Source organism: Drosophila persimilis, unplaced genomic scaffold (assembly GCF_003286085.1).
Source record: "Drosophila persimilis strain 14011-0111.01,24,50 unplaced genomic scaffold, DperRS2 tig00000000-arrow-pilon, whole genome shotgun sequence".
NCBI lineage: Eukaryota > Metazoa > Arthropoda > Insecta > Diptera > Drosophilidae > Drosophila > Drosophila persimilis.
Genome location: NW_020825288.1, coordinates 28,387,439 through 28,405,696, shown reverse-complemented (window position 1 = coordinate 28,405,696; position 18,258 = coordinate 28,387,439). Strand labels below are relative to the sequence as shown.

Genomic DNA, 18,258 nt, shown 5'->3' with positions numbered 1-18,258 from the left:
AATTATGAAAGAAATGTGGGCTTCCCAAAAGGTAGAGGCCTGCCATGCCCTGAAATAATGGCGAATAAATCACACAAATTGTATTACATATATTTAAAAAGAATTTTAACAAAAGAAAAGGTGGTGGCATTATATTTTCCAAACAAACGCTTGTGAAATCTTTAAATTTTGCGTTGTATCTAATAGATCTACGCTTCTGAAAATGTGAAATTTACATTGTAGTAACCTCCAAAAGAGTGTACTTCATAGTTGGCTTCATTTTGGGGCAACATTAACTGACTTTTCTGCAGAAAACTTTAGCTTTTCCCCAGTATTTTGGTTTACCTGGAATTTTGTTGTTTATATTATTGTTGAAATTGCAGTACTCGTATCTCATTTAGTTGATTTTTCACCCGAAGAAGAAAACTTTTTCTTACCCTCATTGTATTTTCTTTATTTTGTGCTGTGTGTTTTCTGTTTGAAAAGAAAACTTTCTGGGGAGGGCCAAGCTCAATTGAAATTCGCATTTGGAAAATTGGCAAAAACAAGTGCTGCAAATTCAATATAATTGTAAAGACACAGATGTACCAGTATATACGAGTTTAGGTATCTATAGAGAAAGGAGAATAAACCTAAAGAGGGTAAACTTTCCACATGCCTTGAAAAATGAGCGCAAACAGAGCGGCGTCTGACCTGCGTGGGGCAGGACTATAATGGCCGGGTCCAAGGGCCCCCATGGACTTTTGACTTGATAAATGGCCTGATTTGACTTTCGACTCGCAAACACACAGATACATATATACTACGATAAACAAACTGAAGGATAAGCAAACAAAGAAGGACTGAAAGTTTGTCTTAAATGCTACAAGTGCTCGCTCGGGCAATTGATTGCAAAATACGAGACCCGGCAACGAATTGATTGTCTACCGCTTTGCACTTGAAGCACAGAACATATTGAATTATCCAGGCAAATATATATCTGGTACACATAAAATACTGTGCAAACAGATAAATAAAGCGATGACCATTTCCATACGCCCCGTTGTCCGTGCTACAAAATGATTTCGCTCTATTGCCTTCTGTCCGCTGATGCGCTTAAATATTTAATTGAAATTCATTTGACTTGTGTGCCAGGGGCAGATTATGGTCGTTTATCTCGAAATGAAATTGTTTCATTTGAAGTTTAATGTGTTTTAATTGTCAGGAATGATAAATAGCTCAAGGAATGTCGAGGTCTAATGTTCTCTACAAATAAATTGAATATTTTACCCTCTTAATGTTCTTTTAAAACAAACTTTTTCACTTTCCACTCAATTGGACGACGAAAAAAGACCCCAATGAGATAGAAAGTAAAAAACTAAAACAAAAATAATTTCATTCTGTACAAAATTGCAATTTAAACCACAAGAAAAAACTGTGGACATGATTCCCGAAGAGTTTAATTAACCTTTTTTCATATCGAATCGTTATTGCTGCCCAAACCGCAGCTCTTGGTTATTAAATAATTAAAGTTTGACGTCAATGCAGGTTCTCAAACACAAATACTGACACAACCCTATAAACTATGCCTATAAATGTGCCTATATACGGACTATATATAGACCCCTGGGACATGCAAACAGTTCGCTTGATTTGACGCCGGAAAACGGAAAACGAAGACCCAACGGAAAGCGAAAAATAGAACCGGAATGACACCACACGCATCGCGCCGCCGGCGCACTCCATATTCTTGCTTGCACCCCATTTGCAATTTTGTTAAGAATTTTGCAATTTTCGAAATGCATTCGAGTGCACACGCAAATGTCATGGGTGGGGCCCTGGTCATGGCTGTCAGGACGTGACTTCGGCAGTAAAGTTATGACCGTCGTTGCCTCAACAAGTTGAGAAATTATGCAAAATTATTCAAGTCCGCAGAGCGTTTTAATTGCTGTCTGGCCAGCAAAACGGCACAACTTTCAATTGTAAATTTAATTTGTGTCATGAGGCATGCCACTACTCAGACAGAAAACGAAACCTGAGAGAGAAATCGATAAATAAACAGGAAAATGCTTTACAAATAAACATATTTTCATAGCACTAATGCATCTTACCAGAAAATGAGGATTTGTGGGATTAGTCGCTTGGGAAAAAGTAAAAACGTTTCCCTATTCCCAGAGCATTTCTCTCAAGCCCTGGCATCAGCTGAATGGTTTTACCAATATTATACGCTAAGTTTTCCCGCACGTTTCTCCGACAGCAAACAGCGTGGCGTATACTTAATATTTGAAGAGCCAAAGAGCTTAAGTTTGTGGAGCCGCAGCTGCTGCCAAAAAAGAACTCGAACTCTTTTGAAAGCTTAGCCTTGACCAAATAAAATCCTGCAAATGGGATACAGTATAATCCGAATTATGAATACTTTTGGATGTGCCAAAAAACAACAGACAAATCTCTACATAAATGGATTTTACGCTGGGCAATCTCGTAAATAAATAGACGACAATTGTCGTATGAGCAAAAACTACCAGAGAATTGTTAAACTTTCTGTAAAGAGATAACATTTTGAATACGAAATTAAGTGCTGTGAGTCATAGATATGTAAACCATCTACTACACCCACAGATACACCGTACACAAGCACAGAGGCAGACACACAAACAGCTTTACGCTGGGATCAGGGTAGGGAAAATATGAATATTAATGTCTGCTGTGCAGTCGTTCAATAAACATGGCTAAGCCATTCATATTCATGTTAAGACACTTACACGCACACATAAGCATATGTCTGGGTAAAAGCAAAAGGAGGAAAGGGTGGAAAGTGACGGAGAGAGAGAGATGGGGGCAAAGGGTACTTCCCGTCAAATGCAATTAGAATATCAAGGAGCCAACATGTCGTATGAGCAATATTTTAAGGTGTCTTTCATTAGCATAAATGGGAAATGGCTTTCAACGGAAAGATATAGACAAATATATGTATGAATAGATGAAGATATCCCATCACCAATGTACAAACTGAGGTCGTGTCTAAAGCAATAGGTGATATTCCTTTGTTTTCCCACACAAAAATCAATATAAACTATAAATTCAATAAACTACGTTTAAGTTTTCCATATTTCATAGCCCACCAGCTGCCGTACAGCCATGAAACGCAGTGTATTTATGGGCCAAACAAACCCCATACCAAAAAGCTGTTCTAAAGCCATGTGGCTAATCATATAAGGAAGAGAGAAGGGAGTGCAGAGGTCACGGAAAATGCTAAGTGGCTAAACCACACACTTGAGTGTTTTTGTAGGGGCGTGTCTGCGGCGTGGGCGTGTTCTGCGGTGTGAAGGGTCTTTACAGGACAATTCATATTTCATTGGGATTAAGGTCCTAAGTCAACTGCGAAATTGCTTTAGCCGCGCCATCGATTTCTTTCGGAAACGGAAAGTTCAAGCCGTAGAAAAACAAACATTTCTGCTGCATCATTCGCTGACTTGAAATATTTATATTCAATTTGACAGTTTTCGTGTGGCATGGCCTTGGACGGGACAGCTGCCCCAAGCATTGCTGTGTGTGCAACATCTAGCAGCTCCACTTCATTGCACGAGACACGAACATGCCCCGGAGGCAGGCTCAGACCCCACGCATACTCTGATCCACATCCACATCCACATCCACATCCTAGTGGCCTCCCCAGTGTGGGTGCTGACATGATGCCAGTCTGTCTTGGCATGTCCTGACGATTGCCTCATAAATTTTTTAGATTGACCCGAATAGCAGAAACCTTTGACATCATCGCTGGCTTAGAGTTTTCCTGCCCCTCCGCCACTCTGGGAAACTTGAGCAAAGAGGGAAAAAGACAGAGAGGGGAGAGCGACCTGCCTTGACCTTTTACGTTGCCTTGAACTTCCGCCCAGAGGGGCACATACATATCTCTAATGAGCTTTGGATTGTCGCCCCACTTTTGAGTGTGGCAGCTGATAAGGAAGCTGTGGGCCGAGCACTTGAGCTGTGAAAACCTCTAAACGAAGAGTACAGGAACGGCTTCCGGTCTCAATTCAATTTATGCATTTGCCGCTCATAAAAATCCGCGCGTTAAGCGAAACTTTTTGGCACAAACTTTACGACTTTGGCCTTGAGCATGAGGAGGCCGCCCCAGACAGGGAATGAAAAATCGCTGGGAAAATGTAATCTAGCAGGCGCCCCCAAAGATATATAAATAACCCGGGTGCTTCTGCCAGGCCACCGGGAAAAAGTAAAATGGAGAAATGTCGACTGGAGGCGCGCCCTTGAATGCAGTTACTTTTTGGCCAGCGAGTCACGACGGGATTGCGTATACGTCACGGTGGTGCGAGTAATAGAGCAACAAAACTGCAGAGCAGCATCAAGAGAGAGTGAAAGTGGGTCTAAAGAGCTTTGGCTTTGGGCAATCGGCCAAATCACAGACCCAGATACCCCCCAAACAGAACTGGGAGCTGGGAACTGGGCCAATGGGAAAAGCCACACAAACTAATCCCAGCAACCGTATGGTAGATGCATACATACATGTCCAGTGTAGTGCAGATTGCAATTAGAGAGGGATTACATTTATGGCACTCCGCCGGCTCCCCCCCGTCATCTGCCATCTGGGGGGCGGGAAAAAATATGAAATCTCATATTAATGCCACACATACGGATAGGGAGTGGAGGGAGTGGTTGCAGAGAACTCTGTTGCATGTTGGCATTTTACAAAATTAACTGCTTTTATCTAGTTTTTTCCCTTTGGCACATACACACGTCTGTGTGTGTGACAGCCCATTAATTTGGTGGAAATGTTTTCTACGTCATTGGAGCCAGGAAAAAAACACACAAGGCTAAGAGGATAAAAACTGTTAGCTGGTAGCTGCTTTTGACTAAATTACGGCTCGAATGCCATGAGTGTGTGTGTGTGCATGTGGGACACCCATGAATTAATGACCAAGCCAAAGGGATATGAAGATATTTAAGTGATAGTTTGTCCCTATAATTATATAAGTGGTATTTGGCTTCAAGTGAAATGTATTCCATGGCTGCAATGTCGATTTATCTATGCATTATTGAAAGGCTATTTTGATGACCAAAGGAGTACGAGTAGAGTCTTCTTATGGCCTTAATATTATAGTCCCCAATCACATGCAGATACAGATGAATTATAAAGTACTTCTGCTCAGTACATCACCCTATTATAATTTTAATTTAAACCAATAAACACTTAACCATTTTGACTTGAAAACTTTCCCCCAAAGTCAAATCTTGAGTCAGCCTTTAATTCAATTTCACATATTTTGGCAGCAGTCTCTTGCTCTCTGTCCTTGTTCACACCACCTTCCCCATGGTGTGATTTATGTGCATAATTACCCAGAAATTGCATAAGATTAGTTTTAATTAGTTGGGCAACTTTCTGTGCGAGGCAGCAGCAGCCAGAAATACTAAATAAATAACTTGGGCCACAGTCGTACGAAAAGCCAAAAGAAACTTCAACTTGGGCACAGCTCCCGCATCCGCAGTGGCAAGTATCGTGCCCGCCTGCGGAGAATCCATCCTCCGAAGTGCATCGAGAGCAAGAAGGAAGCTCTGAGTTGCAGGAGGTGGCCGGTGCCTGCGGGAGGAACTGCAGAAGAAAGTTTTACGTGCTCCGCCCAAAAGCAGGCAACGATTTCTTTCTTGCGGTTGCGGTTGGACTCCTGGACTTTCCTTCTGTTACTGGCCTTATCCTGGTCCCTGGTCCCTGGCACACTGAGCTCCAGCTCCCGTTCCTGTTCTTTTTCTGACCAAATGTTCGCTCATTATTTTTCATTTGCATTGCGTCATTTGTTCAGAGGCAGGAAGGCAGGACGCTGGCAGAACCCCAGTGTCTGCTTGGACTCTTAATTTATTGTTGACCCCCTTTTTTGGGGCCTCCATTCGTTGTAGTTCGTTCCTCTTTTTGCTGTTGCTGCTGTTGCTGTCGCTGTTCGCTGATTGTCAAGGCGACCGCGTGGCCGCGTTGCCCAGGAAACAACTATAACAAATACAACAAAAGGCACCACTGCCACAGCCAGAGCCACATGTGTAAGGCGAATATGTATGTTAAGTGTTCTTTTTAATTGCCTGCATAAAAAATAAAGACATTAGCCATAAGGCGACTCCCATAAAAATGGTTGCTTGGGGGAAAACCCCACCGCCGAAGTGGCAGAAACAAGAGGATACATGTGGATGTTTAAGGGTAATGTCCGCATGGCAGAGAGCTCAGGGAATAGTCGTTGAATCCTTGAGCAATGAAATGGGGTTTCACTCCTTATAAAAACTAATGAAGTGATATTCGCGGGGGTTCTAAGAAAAAGTTTATGTACTGAAGCCCTGTGGCAGATATCCGTCGACATAACTATCCTTTAGTTCTCAGTTTTCGGTAAACTAAGAATCAACCCAAGTCCCCGTTTTATTCAGAACTTTCTGCTATGGCAAATATTCTCTAAAGTTTTCTCAAGACCTCCTTCTGCTTTGTCTTCCGGTTTTGCTTCATCGTCTTTTACTCGTTAGAAGTGTAAACAAGGCCACAAGCGTTCTCCACGATTCTCCACAGTTCTCCCCATTCTGTGGCAAGCTCAACCACACACATACAGCCACAGTCACAAGGGACCCCATCCCATCCTCTTCGCTTTCTCGCTTTAAGTACCCCATGTTTGGGGGCTGCTGCTGTACTTTTCGCCAACTTTTGTGTAAAACTCTCACGTACACTGCGTTGAAGCTGCTGCAGCTGCAGCCTGCCTCTGTGTGTGTGTGTGTGTGTATGTGTGTATGTGGAACGTGTCGGCTGCCAATTGCATTGCGTAAGTGTGTGACATTGAGGCTGCAGGCAGACCAGACTCTTTGCCTCTCTGAAAGGAAGTGCTGAACCGACTGTCAAGTGGCCAACTCTCTGGCATAATCAAATTATTCCCATGCCTCCCCCCGTGCTGCCCCAGCACGGCGCTGTGTGTGTGTGTGTGTGTGGTTGCATCTGCCACAGAGCTGGCTGACAGGCTTCAGGATGCTTATCATGCGTTTTAATTAATTTCAGCTGCTCGCTCTGACCCCTGGCCTCTGAGCCACTGACCAAACCAGAACTGAGACGACCCACACGGTCTGCCCCAGCACGTGTGCCACTTGATCAATTATGCAAACGAGTCGAGTGGCGGCTTATTTCTTATTACGTTTCCATTAAGAATTGAACAAGCCAAACGAGCCGTGAGAATGTGCCACGAAAAGAGGCTTGAGCCCCGAGCACGTGCCAGCTGCTGATCCTGCGGTCGCCTGTCGATGATGTGCGAATGTTTTTTTTCATAGCATACATTTCGGTGCCAAGTGATTGGCACTTTAAAATCATTTAGCGGCATCTCTTCTTTCGAGGGGAGTCCCATTATATCTATAAAACTATTCAATGGTCCAACAGTAATATATTTACCTGTAATCCTGTAGAATTTATGCCTAAATTCACTCCATTCTACAACACAAAGCCATGGGATTACTTGCAATTAAATCCACGGATAAATTATGGAATTTTCAACTGCTTTAATTTATTGTTTAAGCTTTTTTCAATTTCCGCCATCAGAATGTGTGCAAAAATTACCCAATTCTATAGAAAATTAAAATATTTCATCAAATGTTCAGCTTTTTCTATTTACATAACTTTGCAATCACAAATATACATACCACTAAAATACGCCAAAAATCAAATATTCCATTAAATTCCAGCATCTAATTAAGGCATTTTAAATCGCTTTAGCCGCTTTTCACATTGAAATACCACTTCAACCAGCAAAAGTTGGCCTAATTCGTGCTCTGCACTCGGCAAACCGAATGTGCAAGTGTTTCATTAAAATGAAAATTAAAACTCATTCTGCCGTACTCTCGTGGCAGCCACAAAGCAAAGTCGAAAGCAAAACCACTTGCTGCAATCCCAGCTGCCGGACCACAAAAAAGCAAACACGAAAACTTAGCAGCGGAGCGGAGACCAAAAGCAAATGATATGCGGACCGATGGCAGGCCTGGCTGCCGGGGTAAACCAGGTGTATATGCGGTGGATCCAGAGCCCGCATAAACATCCCCATATGACTAGAGAGTTCCGTTTCGGGGTCTATCACACACCAGGTGCACCTCCTAATGGGCGGCCGGGCCGCACACACACAGCAAATTCAATTTGTTCGTGGCGAAAATGGGAGAAGAGCGGCAGCCAGGCTAGAGGAATCCAAGCCAAGCCCCAACCATCAGGCTGAAAGCCAAAAGCCTGGCCAGCGGATATCCGCTGAGCTGGGAGCTGGGTCCGGAGAGCCTCATGTAATATGCAACAGCCTCCATTCGGCTCGGATCCGGGTCGCGTACAATTGAATTTTTCGGCTACTCAGCGCCAATTCAAATTTTTTGCCGAATATTTGGCTGTGTCTGGAGTTGGAAAACTATGAAATTAGATTAAATTCCAGTTGGGGGGTCATAATTCGTAATGAATTTAAAATGCAATTTGAAGCATTTTTAGGGTCCATTAGGCAAGAAATGGCAAATGGAGTTATCTTTTATAATGGATTTATTTTGAACGCATGCTTTTTTCAATGGAACAACAAAAATTAGCACGGTAGTTGCTTCTTAGCACTCGATAATGTATCGATAGCACGATAACTAACACTATCTCAATATATCACTATCTATCTATTCCTCTCACCTGCACACAGTCTATCGATTGCACGATAACTTCTTCTCTCATCTCTAGCACACTCTCTCCCTCCGTATTTAAACCATTTGTAGCGTAACTTTCTGGTATCTTTCGTATCTGTCTGTCGTCTTTGTCTCCTGCTAACTCTCCTTCAAAACTCATGTTGTACATTTGTTATCTTCTACTTCTTTTCTTTTTTTTAATATAGCTTTCAAGCTAAATGTAGTAAAAGAAAGAGCAACAGAATCAAAAAATCATTAAAAAAAACTGTAAATTGGTAAAAATACTCGCAAACAAAACGTAAAGGCTAAAACAAGGCGTGTTGTTTTGCCGCAACAATAAACAAAACAACAAACAAAACAACAAACAAAACTACAAGCAAAAACTACAACAAATATAGAACAAGAAAAATATAGAAACAACAAACATCTACAAGAACAAACGCCGCTAAGTAGATACAAAAATCATAGAAATTTCTTTTGTCGAGGCACCCGCGCAAAGTTCCATTTTGCATAGTAGACTTTTAGGCGCCGCACACTCTTAGCCACACGAAACAGACAGACAACCAAACCAAACCAACCATCCATACGACAAATTCAAGAAACATTCCAAGCAAAAACCAAAAGCAAACCACCATCGCCACCAAAGCCACAGCCACCGGCACCATCGCCACCACCACGAACCACAATATGAGCCTCAATAAGATCAAGAAGCGCGACTCGAGCGACTTATGACTGATGCGCTCGAAGGGCCATGGCCATGCCACCGTCAATCTGGGCGCTGGCATTGGCAGCGGCAGTCGGTACAAGGTTACGTGTGTGCCGGAAGTGAGCATCACATCGCCCACCAGTGGGGGCCTCCTCCATGAGGCACCGTTGCCGCTGCCGAGTCCCATCTCGATCGCACAACAGCCCCAGCCACAGCCCCAGCCACAGCCACAGCAACAGGCGGCACAGAGCAATGCGAAACACTTTGCGCTGCTCCAGCGCAGTCGCTCCCAGCCACAGGCACAGTCGTCGTCGTCTAACAGCATTTTCTCCACGCCTTCAGGCATAGGCCCTGCTGTGGGCGGCGCCACTCTGGTCGAGGAGGAGGACTTCAGCTTGGCAGCGGCTAGTGCCAGCAGTGTGGCCGCGAAGAACGTGCTTCAGCGCCAGTTGGCCACGACCACCATCGTTCACCAGCAGCAGCAGCAGCAGCAGGAGGATCAGGATTTGGATTTGGACAGCGAACGGGAACGGGAACCGCTACAGAAGTTACCCCTGACTTTGGAGGCGTCGTGCGAGCCACCCAACGAACTGACACCGCTCGTGGAGGAGGAGCCCAGTGCCAGTGCCAGTACCGCTGCCGCAGGCCCATCGACAGGAGCCTCCACAAGCAATCGTTATAGCCGCAACTCAAAGACCACACGCTCCTGGCCCGTCATCTATCGCAATCCGCATCACTGCGACTACGAGGCTCTGTACATCCAGCAGCAGCAGCATCCGCAGGGATCGCAGAGCTTCAAGCAGAACTGCTACTCGAATCAGTTCAAGCAGTCGATCGTCTACTCCAGCAGCAATGAGGAGGATCTCCCCGGCGGCGAGCAGCAGTTAACGGAGCCCAGGCAAACCACCTGCTACTATTTTGCACCCAGTCGCCACAACAGCATTTATGAGCATCCCTCCTCCGTGGTCGGCGGCTCCTTGCAGTTCGACGCAGGAAATTCGGGCGCAAACGCAGCCACATCCGCCGTTGCGGCAGCGGCCGTCGAGAGTCTGAGGCGCAGCAACAGCATCCTGTTGAGGCAGAACAGCTGCGCGAAGGTAATCCAACGTCGTGGTAGCGGCGGCAGTGGTTCCCCCACATCCCTGGGCTCACAAATGGACGGCCTGGGCATGGGCAGTACGGCGGGGGGCAGCGCCTGCTGCTCCACCTGCTGCATGGGTCCGCCGCCGGTGCTGTTTCTCTTTGTCACCCTTCTGATGACCACCAGTGCCACGGCCATGCTGTGTGCTGCCATCATGACGGATCACTGGGAGCATGTCACATGGGATCGTAATAGTCTGGATCGTTACTCGAATCGTTCGGGTCTGCATCTGGAGTGGCTGCTAGAGGACCAGGTGGCCATGCTCAAGCCGGATAAGAGAGGTATGTCCTGGTCCTATATCTATATCGTAATCCTGTACATCTTTCTTGCCATCCTCCAGCCGATCATCGATTTCGTCGCGACTCTGTATTCCTGGTGCCCATGCACGGCGGGATCTGGACCCTGTGCATTGATCTGCCCATCCAGCAGCTGCAGGAGCTGCGGCGCAATCCGAAATTCCCACGAGGAGCCCCTCCATGTGTCAACTATCTGGCGGGCTCCATGGAGAATGCACGCGGGGAGGAGCAGCGCAACGATTGGCAGCACAGTGAGTCACAGGTCATCACTCTGCAGCCGCATCTGAGTACGTATCTGGTCGCCAATCCGTCCTGAATCCATGAATCCATGAACTCTCCACTCTCCACTGTCTTCCAGCCCACTCTATTCCTCTCCGTTCCTTTTGTTTAATACAAAACATTCGTTTATTTTTACGCACTTTCTTACGCACTAAATTGTGATTTTAAACTTACAGAGACTTACAGAGAATTTTGGTAGAAAAAACAGCAAACAAAAAGCATAAATAGGAGCATAATAGGGGGAAAGCATGGGGACAGTGACAGTGTGCTTGTGTTTTATAAAATGCAAGTGTGTGAAAAAGGTGTTTCTATCATGGGTTGAGGGTCGAGGGATGGGTGGTTTAAGTAGCTGATGTGTGGGGGGTGATTGAGTGTGTGCCACTGGAATGTGCCGCTGCTTTTCCTACAAGGCGGGACGCTTGGCCGGCGAGCACAGGGCCTCGGCCTCAGAGCCAGGCTCCTCGGGCTTCTTGCGCTTAATCAAATGCGTAATATCGGTGGGCTTGGCGGTGGAACTGCTGCTAATGGTCGACGAGGACGAGGTGGCAGCAACAGCAGAAGTAGCAGCAGCACTGGACGATGATGACGGTGATGGAGAGCTGGCCGCCCCATTGGTGGATGAAGACGCAGCAGCATCGTTGCTGCTGGCGCCCCCGCTGCTGCTACTGCCACTGCCCATTGGCTTGATGTAGCTATCCAAAGCCGCACGCACCTCAGCAATGGTCTGAAAATTGGTTTTAAATTAATAATTATACAGGAAAATGTATCGTTTCCCTTACCTGAGCCTGCATCTCTTCAATTTCCTGTATTTTGGCCAATATCTCCTGCTTGGTCTCCTCCAAATCCAACATATTGTTCTTCTCGCGATCACTGAGGGGCTCCTCTTTCTCCTTGATCTCTGTTATTTCCTCCTCAATCAAGGCACTGGAGAGACGCAGCGAGGCGGCTCCTTCCTTGTTTTGCTGTGCCATCAAAAATGTCAGGCCGATCTTGTAGTGCAGCTCGGCGAGTGCCCGGCGATTCTTAGTTGGGAGATCGCTTAGAATTAAGAGTGCTTTTTCTGAAAAATTCAAATTCCATTCCACAATCAGTAAATGAAGTATCTTTGCTCAAGTAGTAACTCACCGTAATCCTCACGTGCCGCCTCAAGGATCCCATTCTCGAATTCAATATTTGCCAATTCAGTTTGAACCTCTGCCAAATAGGGAAGGCCGTTGAGGCCCTGGCGCAAAAAGATCTTGGCAGCTGCCTCCAAGATCTCCCAGGCCAACTGGAGACTGCCACTGACGCCCTCTTCGGTCTCCTCCTCATCCTCTCCTCCGGCTGAAGCCGCAGCTCCATTGCTGGGACTGGCTGCAGCCTCACCATTCGAGGTGCTGGGACGCTCATCATCGTTGACCGTGGCACCGCCATTGCTGCTGCTAACTTCTTCGACTCCTGTGGATGATTTCTTGGCATTCTTCTCATCTGTTGGGGCATCTACAGTGGAATCGGCTTCATCGGAGGCCTCCTTGATGCTATCCAACGCCTTGCCATTTGTGCTGCCGGCGCCATTGGCTTCCTTCTTGGATGGCTCGGCTTCCTTCTTCGACTCTGCCGCTTCTTTGGCCTCGCTTGCCTCCTTCTTGGCCTCGCCTGCCTCCTTCTTGTCCTCGCCAGCTTCTTTCTTGGACTCTGCAGCTTCCCCTGCTTCGTCCCCAGCATCATCGTCATCGTCCATATCCTCATCATCGTCATCGGCTGCCTCATCGGGCACATCAATCACTTTGTTCTCATCCAGAGCCATGGCAATCAGCGCCTTGGCATATCTACCGGGAGGGACAAATTATACGATATTAATAAAGTTACAACCGCTCTCCATCATCTGTGTCATCCACTCACAGCAGCAGGGGCTGCCCCAATTCATCGGCCAGCTCGCCGTAAACCTCCTCGTACAGCTGGCACACCTGGCTCAATTCATCGGCGGCCTCATCGTAGCTCTTGACCAGGAAATTGCGCGATCCCTGGCTAAAGAGCTCCTTGCCCTTGAGTATTTTTTCGGCGCGCTCTTGCTCCACCTTGCCGTTTCCCTCGGAGGCGCCATCTGTGGCCACGGGCACAGCGTTGTCGGGTGTGGTGTCTGCATCGACGGCGGCTACTTTCTTGATTTTTGTCGGTGATGTGGAGGCATCGGCAGCGGCCGTTGTGACAATGGCTTCAGCTTCAGCAGACATTTTTTATATTGATTGCAGCAGAAAGTAGATAGATCTGGAAAAGAGTTAGGAGATAGGAGGGTTAGCTTTGTTGGCTTTGTTTTCCTTTGGTTTATCCTCATTTTGTAGACCCTTCCTTCATTCCTTGAAACCCTAAACAACATTTGTAGGTTGTGTGCCCTAGACGTCACTTTCGATGTATGTAGAAGACCACCAGTAAATGTGTGTTTATTTTTGTAAAACACAATTTTTAAATGGCATTTTCGCGTTACTCCCCCGCTTTCGCTTGCTTTCTTGGACCATTTTACCATTTATTCTGGCTTAAAATGTTGGCTCCAAGCTGTCGCACATTTCACAAGTCATTACCGCAAATCCCATTTCCACCAGCAGCGGAGAGAGTCGGCAAAATCCCATAGAACAGAGCAGAGCAGATAAAAATGAAAACCAAAGACAGCAACAAATGCCCAGAGGAGGAGCATAACCGAATGTGTCCTGTGGCCTTGTAATAGCACCGTCTACTATATAAAGTAATTACCGCAAAAGCTAACCGAGTTTGCCTCCGGTTTCCTATATTGTCAATATAGTCCCGTGCTGTAGCTCCTTCCTGCCAGCCCACAACAGATGAAACATGTCCGTGTCGATAGGTGCATGCCTCGTGGAAACGGAAAGCCAGAGGTACAGCAAGTGGCAGGGCAGCAAAGGGAGCCCCGAAGGTAGAGGTGCAAGTGGTTGGGGAAATATAGGTCACCAAGTGGTTTGGTTCATCTACCTTTTTGCGTCCCCTACCGACCGACCATCCCTCTTCCTCCCTTCCATGCGTTCTAAAAATCGCATTTGCCACTTTTCCCAGCCATTTTATGGTTCCGTGGGAGCTGCCACCAACACCACACATATGAGATTTAATTGCTGGTAGTGTCGGAAAAAGAGTCGTCTATTGGGTAATTGGTTTTCCAGGTGTGTGTGTGTGTGTGTGTGCGCCCCCGGAGAGTGTTTGAGCGGAAATTGAAGAAGTATCTTTTATTTATGGCCACAAATGAATTTAAGGGCTATAGAAAATGATTTTAAACCTTAAGGGAGAAACTTTCCATGATTCCAGGCTTCCCATCCCTACTGCTTCTCCACTGCTTTAATTCCAGTTTCAGTATTGGAAACAATACAGCTTTAAGCAGTGCAAGCTGTTGTCATGATTATACATTAGATTGCTGCTAATTCTATGAATTTCCATGAACTTTTCCAATCAATGGAATAAGGAAATCCTGTTAGAGACTCTATTCATCATCTCAGCCTTCTGCTTTTGCTTTGCCAATCAATCTTCTTGGTATTATACACTATAATCACTATAATCCACAGAGTTAAGCAGTATCTTAATGAATCTAGTCGCAGGAATGGTTTAATCGAATTGAAATCATCTTTTAGGAATGCAAAATCTCTCCATATCCTGCTCATTGGTGTGCCTCATTATATTGGGCAGTGCCGCTTTGGTTGGAGCCTTTGGCGTCTGTCAGCGTCAGATCAGTGCAATCCTCATCACAGGTGTGATGTATCTCCTGGCAGGTGAGTTCTTGGAGATCCTTTAGCCACTCAAACTTTGATAAAACTGATACTTTCAGCTCTCTTTGCACTCTTTACGCTGATGATCATCCATTTTAAGCGACAGCAGGGACGCCCAATGCTGGACAGCGACTATGATGGCACTGTGGATGGCATTGTGGCACGTCCCGGGGGAGTGGCCATCATGGCCAAGCCACTGTTGGGCGCACGGATATTCCTCACGTCCTGGAGCCTGGACTTGGGATGGGGCGGCGTTGTGCTGTGCGCCATCACCTCGGTGCTGTGGATTTTGCTGTCAAAGATCATGCGGTATAACCCATTTTCGGCTTTAATGATTTAGCTAAACGCCCTGCCGCTCGGCGGCTATGGATATGCCGGCAGCAGCTATGGCAGCTACGGCAGCACCAATAGCACCAGCAGCGGTGGCAGCTCCAGTTTCCTGCTGGCAGCCGTCACCTCGTCGCAGCGGCAAAAGGAGCATCGTGGGGGCAAGGGTAAATACATTCTGTAGAATGTGTCTCGGAGTCCTGTCCCCTGGCTTCCACCTATCTATCTTTGTTTCCATCTTTTGGTGTAATTTATACTCAAACTTATTTCGAATCGTTCTTCAACGTGTGCTCTTAATCCTTAATCTTACATTAATGTACGAAGAAAACAAAAAACAAACTCAATTGCCTTGTTCTTATATACAACTTAATCTATAATTAATTATTATTGCGGAACATTATGTACTTTAACCAAAATGTAAATTCAATTTACACTCTATCTTTACAAGTAAACCCTCTCCACCCCTTTTTGTATTCTACACGATTCTACACAACACCAGTACTAATACTAAAACTAATTCAAATCTATAACTAACTTTAAAAGCATATGTAAAATGTGAGACATTTATTTACACGAAAACAGCAACAACAACCACAAAACAGAGGCTTTTGCTTTAAATTGCTTTCTAGTAAACAGTTTCGCTTGCAATAGCGTTAATCAAACCGAAAGTAGGGAATATCTGTTCTGTATGTGGCACTTGATTAGAATTATGCCAAATGATTGGAAGATTACTGTAATTTAGGAGAAACAAATAGTCAAAAACGGAATAAAACTGCTTGCACTGCTCTCAAACGTACGGGAATGACTGGAAAAGAACTTGGAAAGTACAGCTAAAAGTTCCCCTGCAATGAACTGCTTTCACTGCTTTCAACTGTTGCTACAGCTGAACACGGCTAGAAGGAGAAGCAACTAGTGTTGAATGCTGCTTGTAACATTTTTGAACTGCTTTTTTACCAACTAAACGGCTTCTACATTTTCCCGCCTTGCTCATTATTTGGAAAGATTTTAAGAAAGTGTCACAACAGAATGTCACTAATTGTAGAAATTTACGGATACTTAGAGCTCCTCCGGGGGTACAGTTGTACACAAAATGTAGGGACGCTTTACAGCAAAAATGTATTGAGAACATCTAGTGCTTTAAATCACATGGTTTACAAAACTTATTGTATAGAAAACCAAACATCAAAAACCAAAACAAAAGAAGCTACAAGTAATAAACATGGACAACAAAAAGTGTATTTTTATGCAAACGCTTTGCCTTAAAACCAAAAAAAATACAAAGAATATAAGAAGAAAATTATTTAAATACAAGAAAAATACTTTCTTTGAAAAAGTTTACAAGGAAATGAGTGTATTTCTTGAAGGGTTTTCCTAGGGAATGGGTGTCTTCTGTGTTCTATAAATAGCAGATCGACAGATCATTTATGACATTTTTGGTAAAAATTGTATTGCAAATTTCTGCTGGCAGGCTGCAGGTTCATTAACATTTGCGAAGAGCTGCTGTGGAAACAAATTAAACAAACATGCAAATGAACTCGCGCGAAAAATAAAAAAAAAATGTAAGAAATACCAGAAGGAAGGTTTGGCTCGCAACTGAATCTGGGGATACTCTAAATGTTAAATTGTGCCTATGAGAGGTATAATATATTTGGTTGAATTCCTGTAAGCAACAAATAATTTCGCAGCCACATCACTCCCGTAAAAAAGTTGTTTCATATTTTTTTACTTTGCAAACTGCCTTTTAAATTTATATATCTTTCTTAAAAGGGTATTAAAGACACGACACTTTCGCGAGCTTTTGGCGAGACAGATGATGGAGAGTAAGACTGAGAAAGAGAGAGGGGTGAGAGCGAGCGAGATCAATAGCTAACTCGTGTGTAAATGCAGCTGCAAAATGAGACAGCAGAGAATCCAGAGCCAGGGGCGGCAAATTGAAAACAATGCAGAGAAAAGAAAATGAGAATAAAAGAAAAAAAAAACGGCATGTGTGTTTTGTTTGCGCGCGCTCTGAAAACAATTACAAAATTCGCACACAAGTACAGAAAACAGCAACAAATCGAGATTACAAAACAACGCAAAAAAGTTCATTCACCTGTGTGTGCGCTGTGTCTGTATTTGTATGTGTGCCGTTTAACGCCGAGTTTATGCGTTTGCTGGCGATCGCGATCAGTTGTGACCCCCGATGTAAGATTTCCCACGATCCCGCAGTACTGATCGCGTTGTGGTATCAGAAAAACTGCACCAAAACTCGCACTGTGTCAAAGTATTTACACAAACGGCATTCAGCCTAAGTAGATACCCTAAATGATCGTTTATTTAAAATAACTTCCTAGTTGATAGACAAAATTCCAAAGCCGACATCGCATAAACGTAAACCACTATCTGCACTTATGCATGTGTGTGTGTGTAATTGCCCGCCATTCGCCCGCGCCAACAAATGCACTAATACCGGCAAAAAAAAAAGCAACGCAATTGCCCATTGAATTAAAGCAAATACCGACAGCACGTTTCACATATTTATAGCGAAACAGAAATTGCGACAATTAATTAATGTTTAGCACATACAACATATTACCAACAACAACAGAAGCAAGAGCCAGGCCAAAACGAAATTCGCAAATTCGCGTGTCGCTGTGCCAGTATATGTGCGAGTGAATGTGTGTGTGTGCATCGGCATTTAGCCACCGAAACAGCGCAAATAACTTACCAATTCTTTGATTATTTCCACTGTTTGTACGCAAAACGTATTCGCTCAATTATGGTCTTTAAAATTGTACACAGAAAGCACTTTTAGAGCACGAAAAATACGGAAAATTGCAACAAAAGCACGAGCACCGCGCAATGCTAACCTGTGTGACCGCGGAGATAAAATATACCGTCCGACCCTCAGAAACATACCGAAACATACCATTTAATTTTTAAAAATACCATAAATATACTGACGAGCTAGAGTTCTATATTACATATTCCTCGTTTTTGATATTCCGTGGATTATTACTAACTATATAGAATATTTAGCCATGCCCACATAATTTTATCCGATTAGGGAAACTATTTTCTAAGTGCCTAGTTTTTTTTAAACACTTGCTTTTATTGCATTTTGACTAAAACAAGGTTCTTATTTTAAGAACTCATCTTTATTGG

The 18,258-nt window shown here is 44.6% G+C and overlaps 2 protein-coding genes across 2 annotated transcripts; one reads left to right on the top strand and one right to left on the bottom strand.

The window, feature by feature from the left end:
• The first annotated feature begins 9,291 nt into the window (after positions 1 to 9,291).
• Positions 9,292 to 15,714, top strand: LOC6594338. The gene is made up of 4 exons (XM_002019560.2): positions 9,292 to 10,750; positions 10,810 to 11,052; positions 14,653 to 14,790; positions 14,847 to 15,714. The coding sequence occupies exons 1-4, from the start codon at positions 9,358 to 9,360 to the stop codon at positions 15,125 to 15,127; spliced, it is 2,055 nt and encodes a 684-aa protein (XP_002019596.2). The 5' UTR covers positions 9,292 to 9,357; the 3' UTR covers positions 15,128 to 15,714.
• Positions 11,143 to 17,925, bottom strand: LOC6594337 (protein NASP homolog). Its single transcript, XM_026992613.1, has 5 exons — positions 17,822 to 17,925; positions 12,926 to 13,291; positions 12,170 to 12,852; positions 11,824 to 12,104; positions 11,143 to 11,768 (listed from the first exon to the last, which is right to left on the bottom strand). The coding sequence occupies exons 2-5, from the start codon at positions 13,255 to 13,257 to the stop codon at positions 11,448 to 11,450; spliced, it is 1,617 nt and encodes a 538-aa protein (XP_026848414.1). The 5' UTR covers positions 13,258 to 13,291; positions 17,822 to 17,925; the 3' UTR covers positions 11,143 to 11,447.
• Between the last annotated feature and the right edge of the window lie 333 nt (positions 17,926 to 18,258).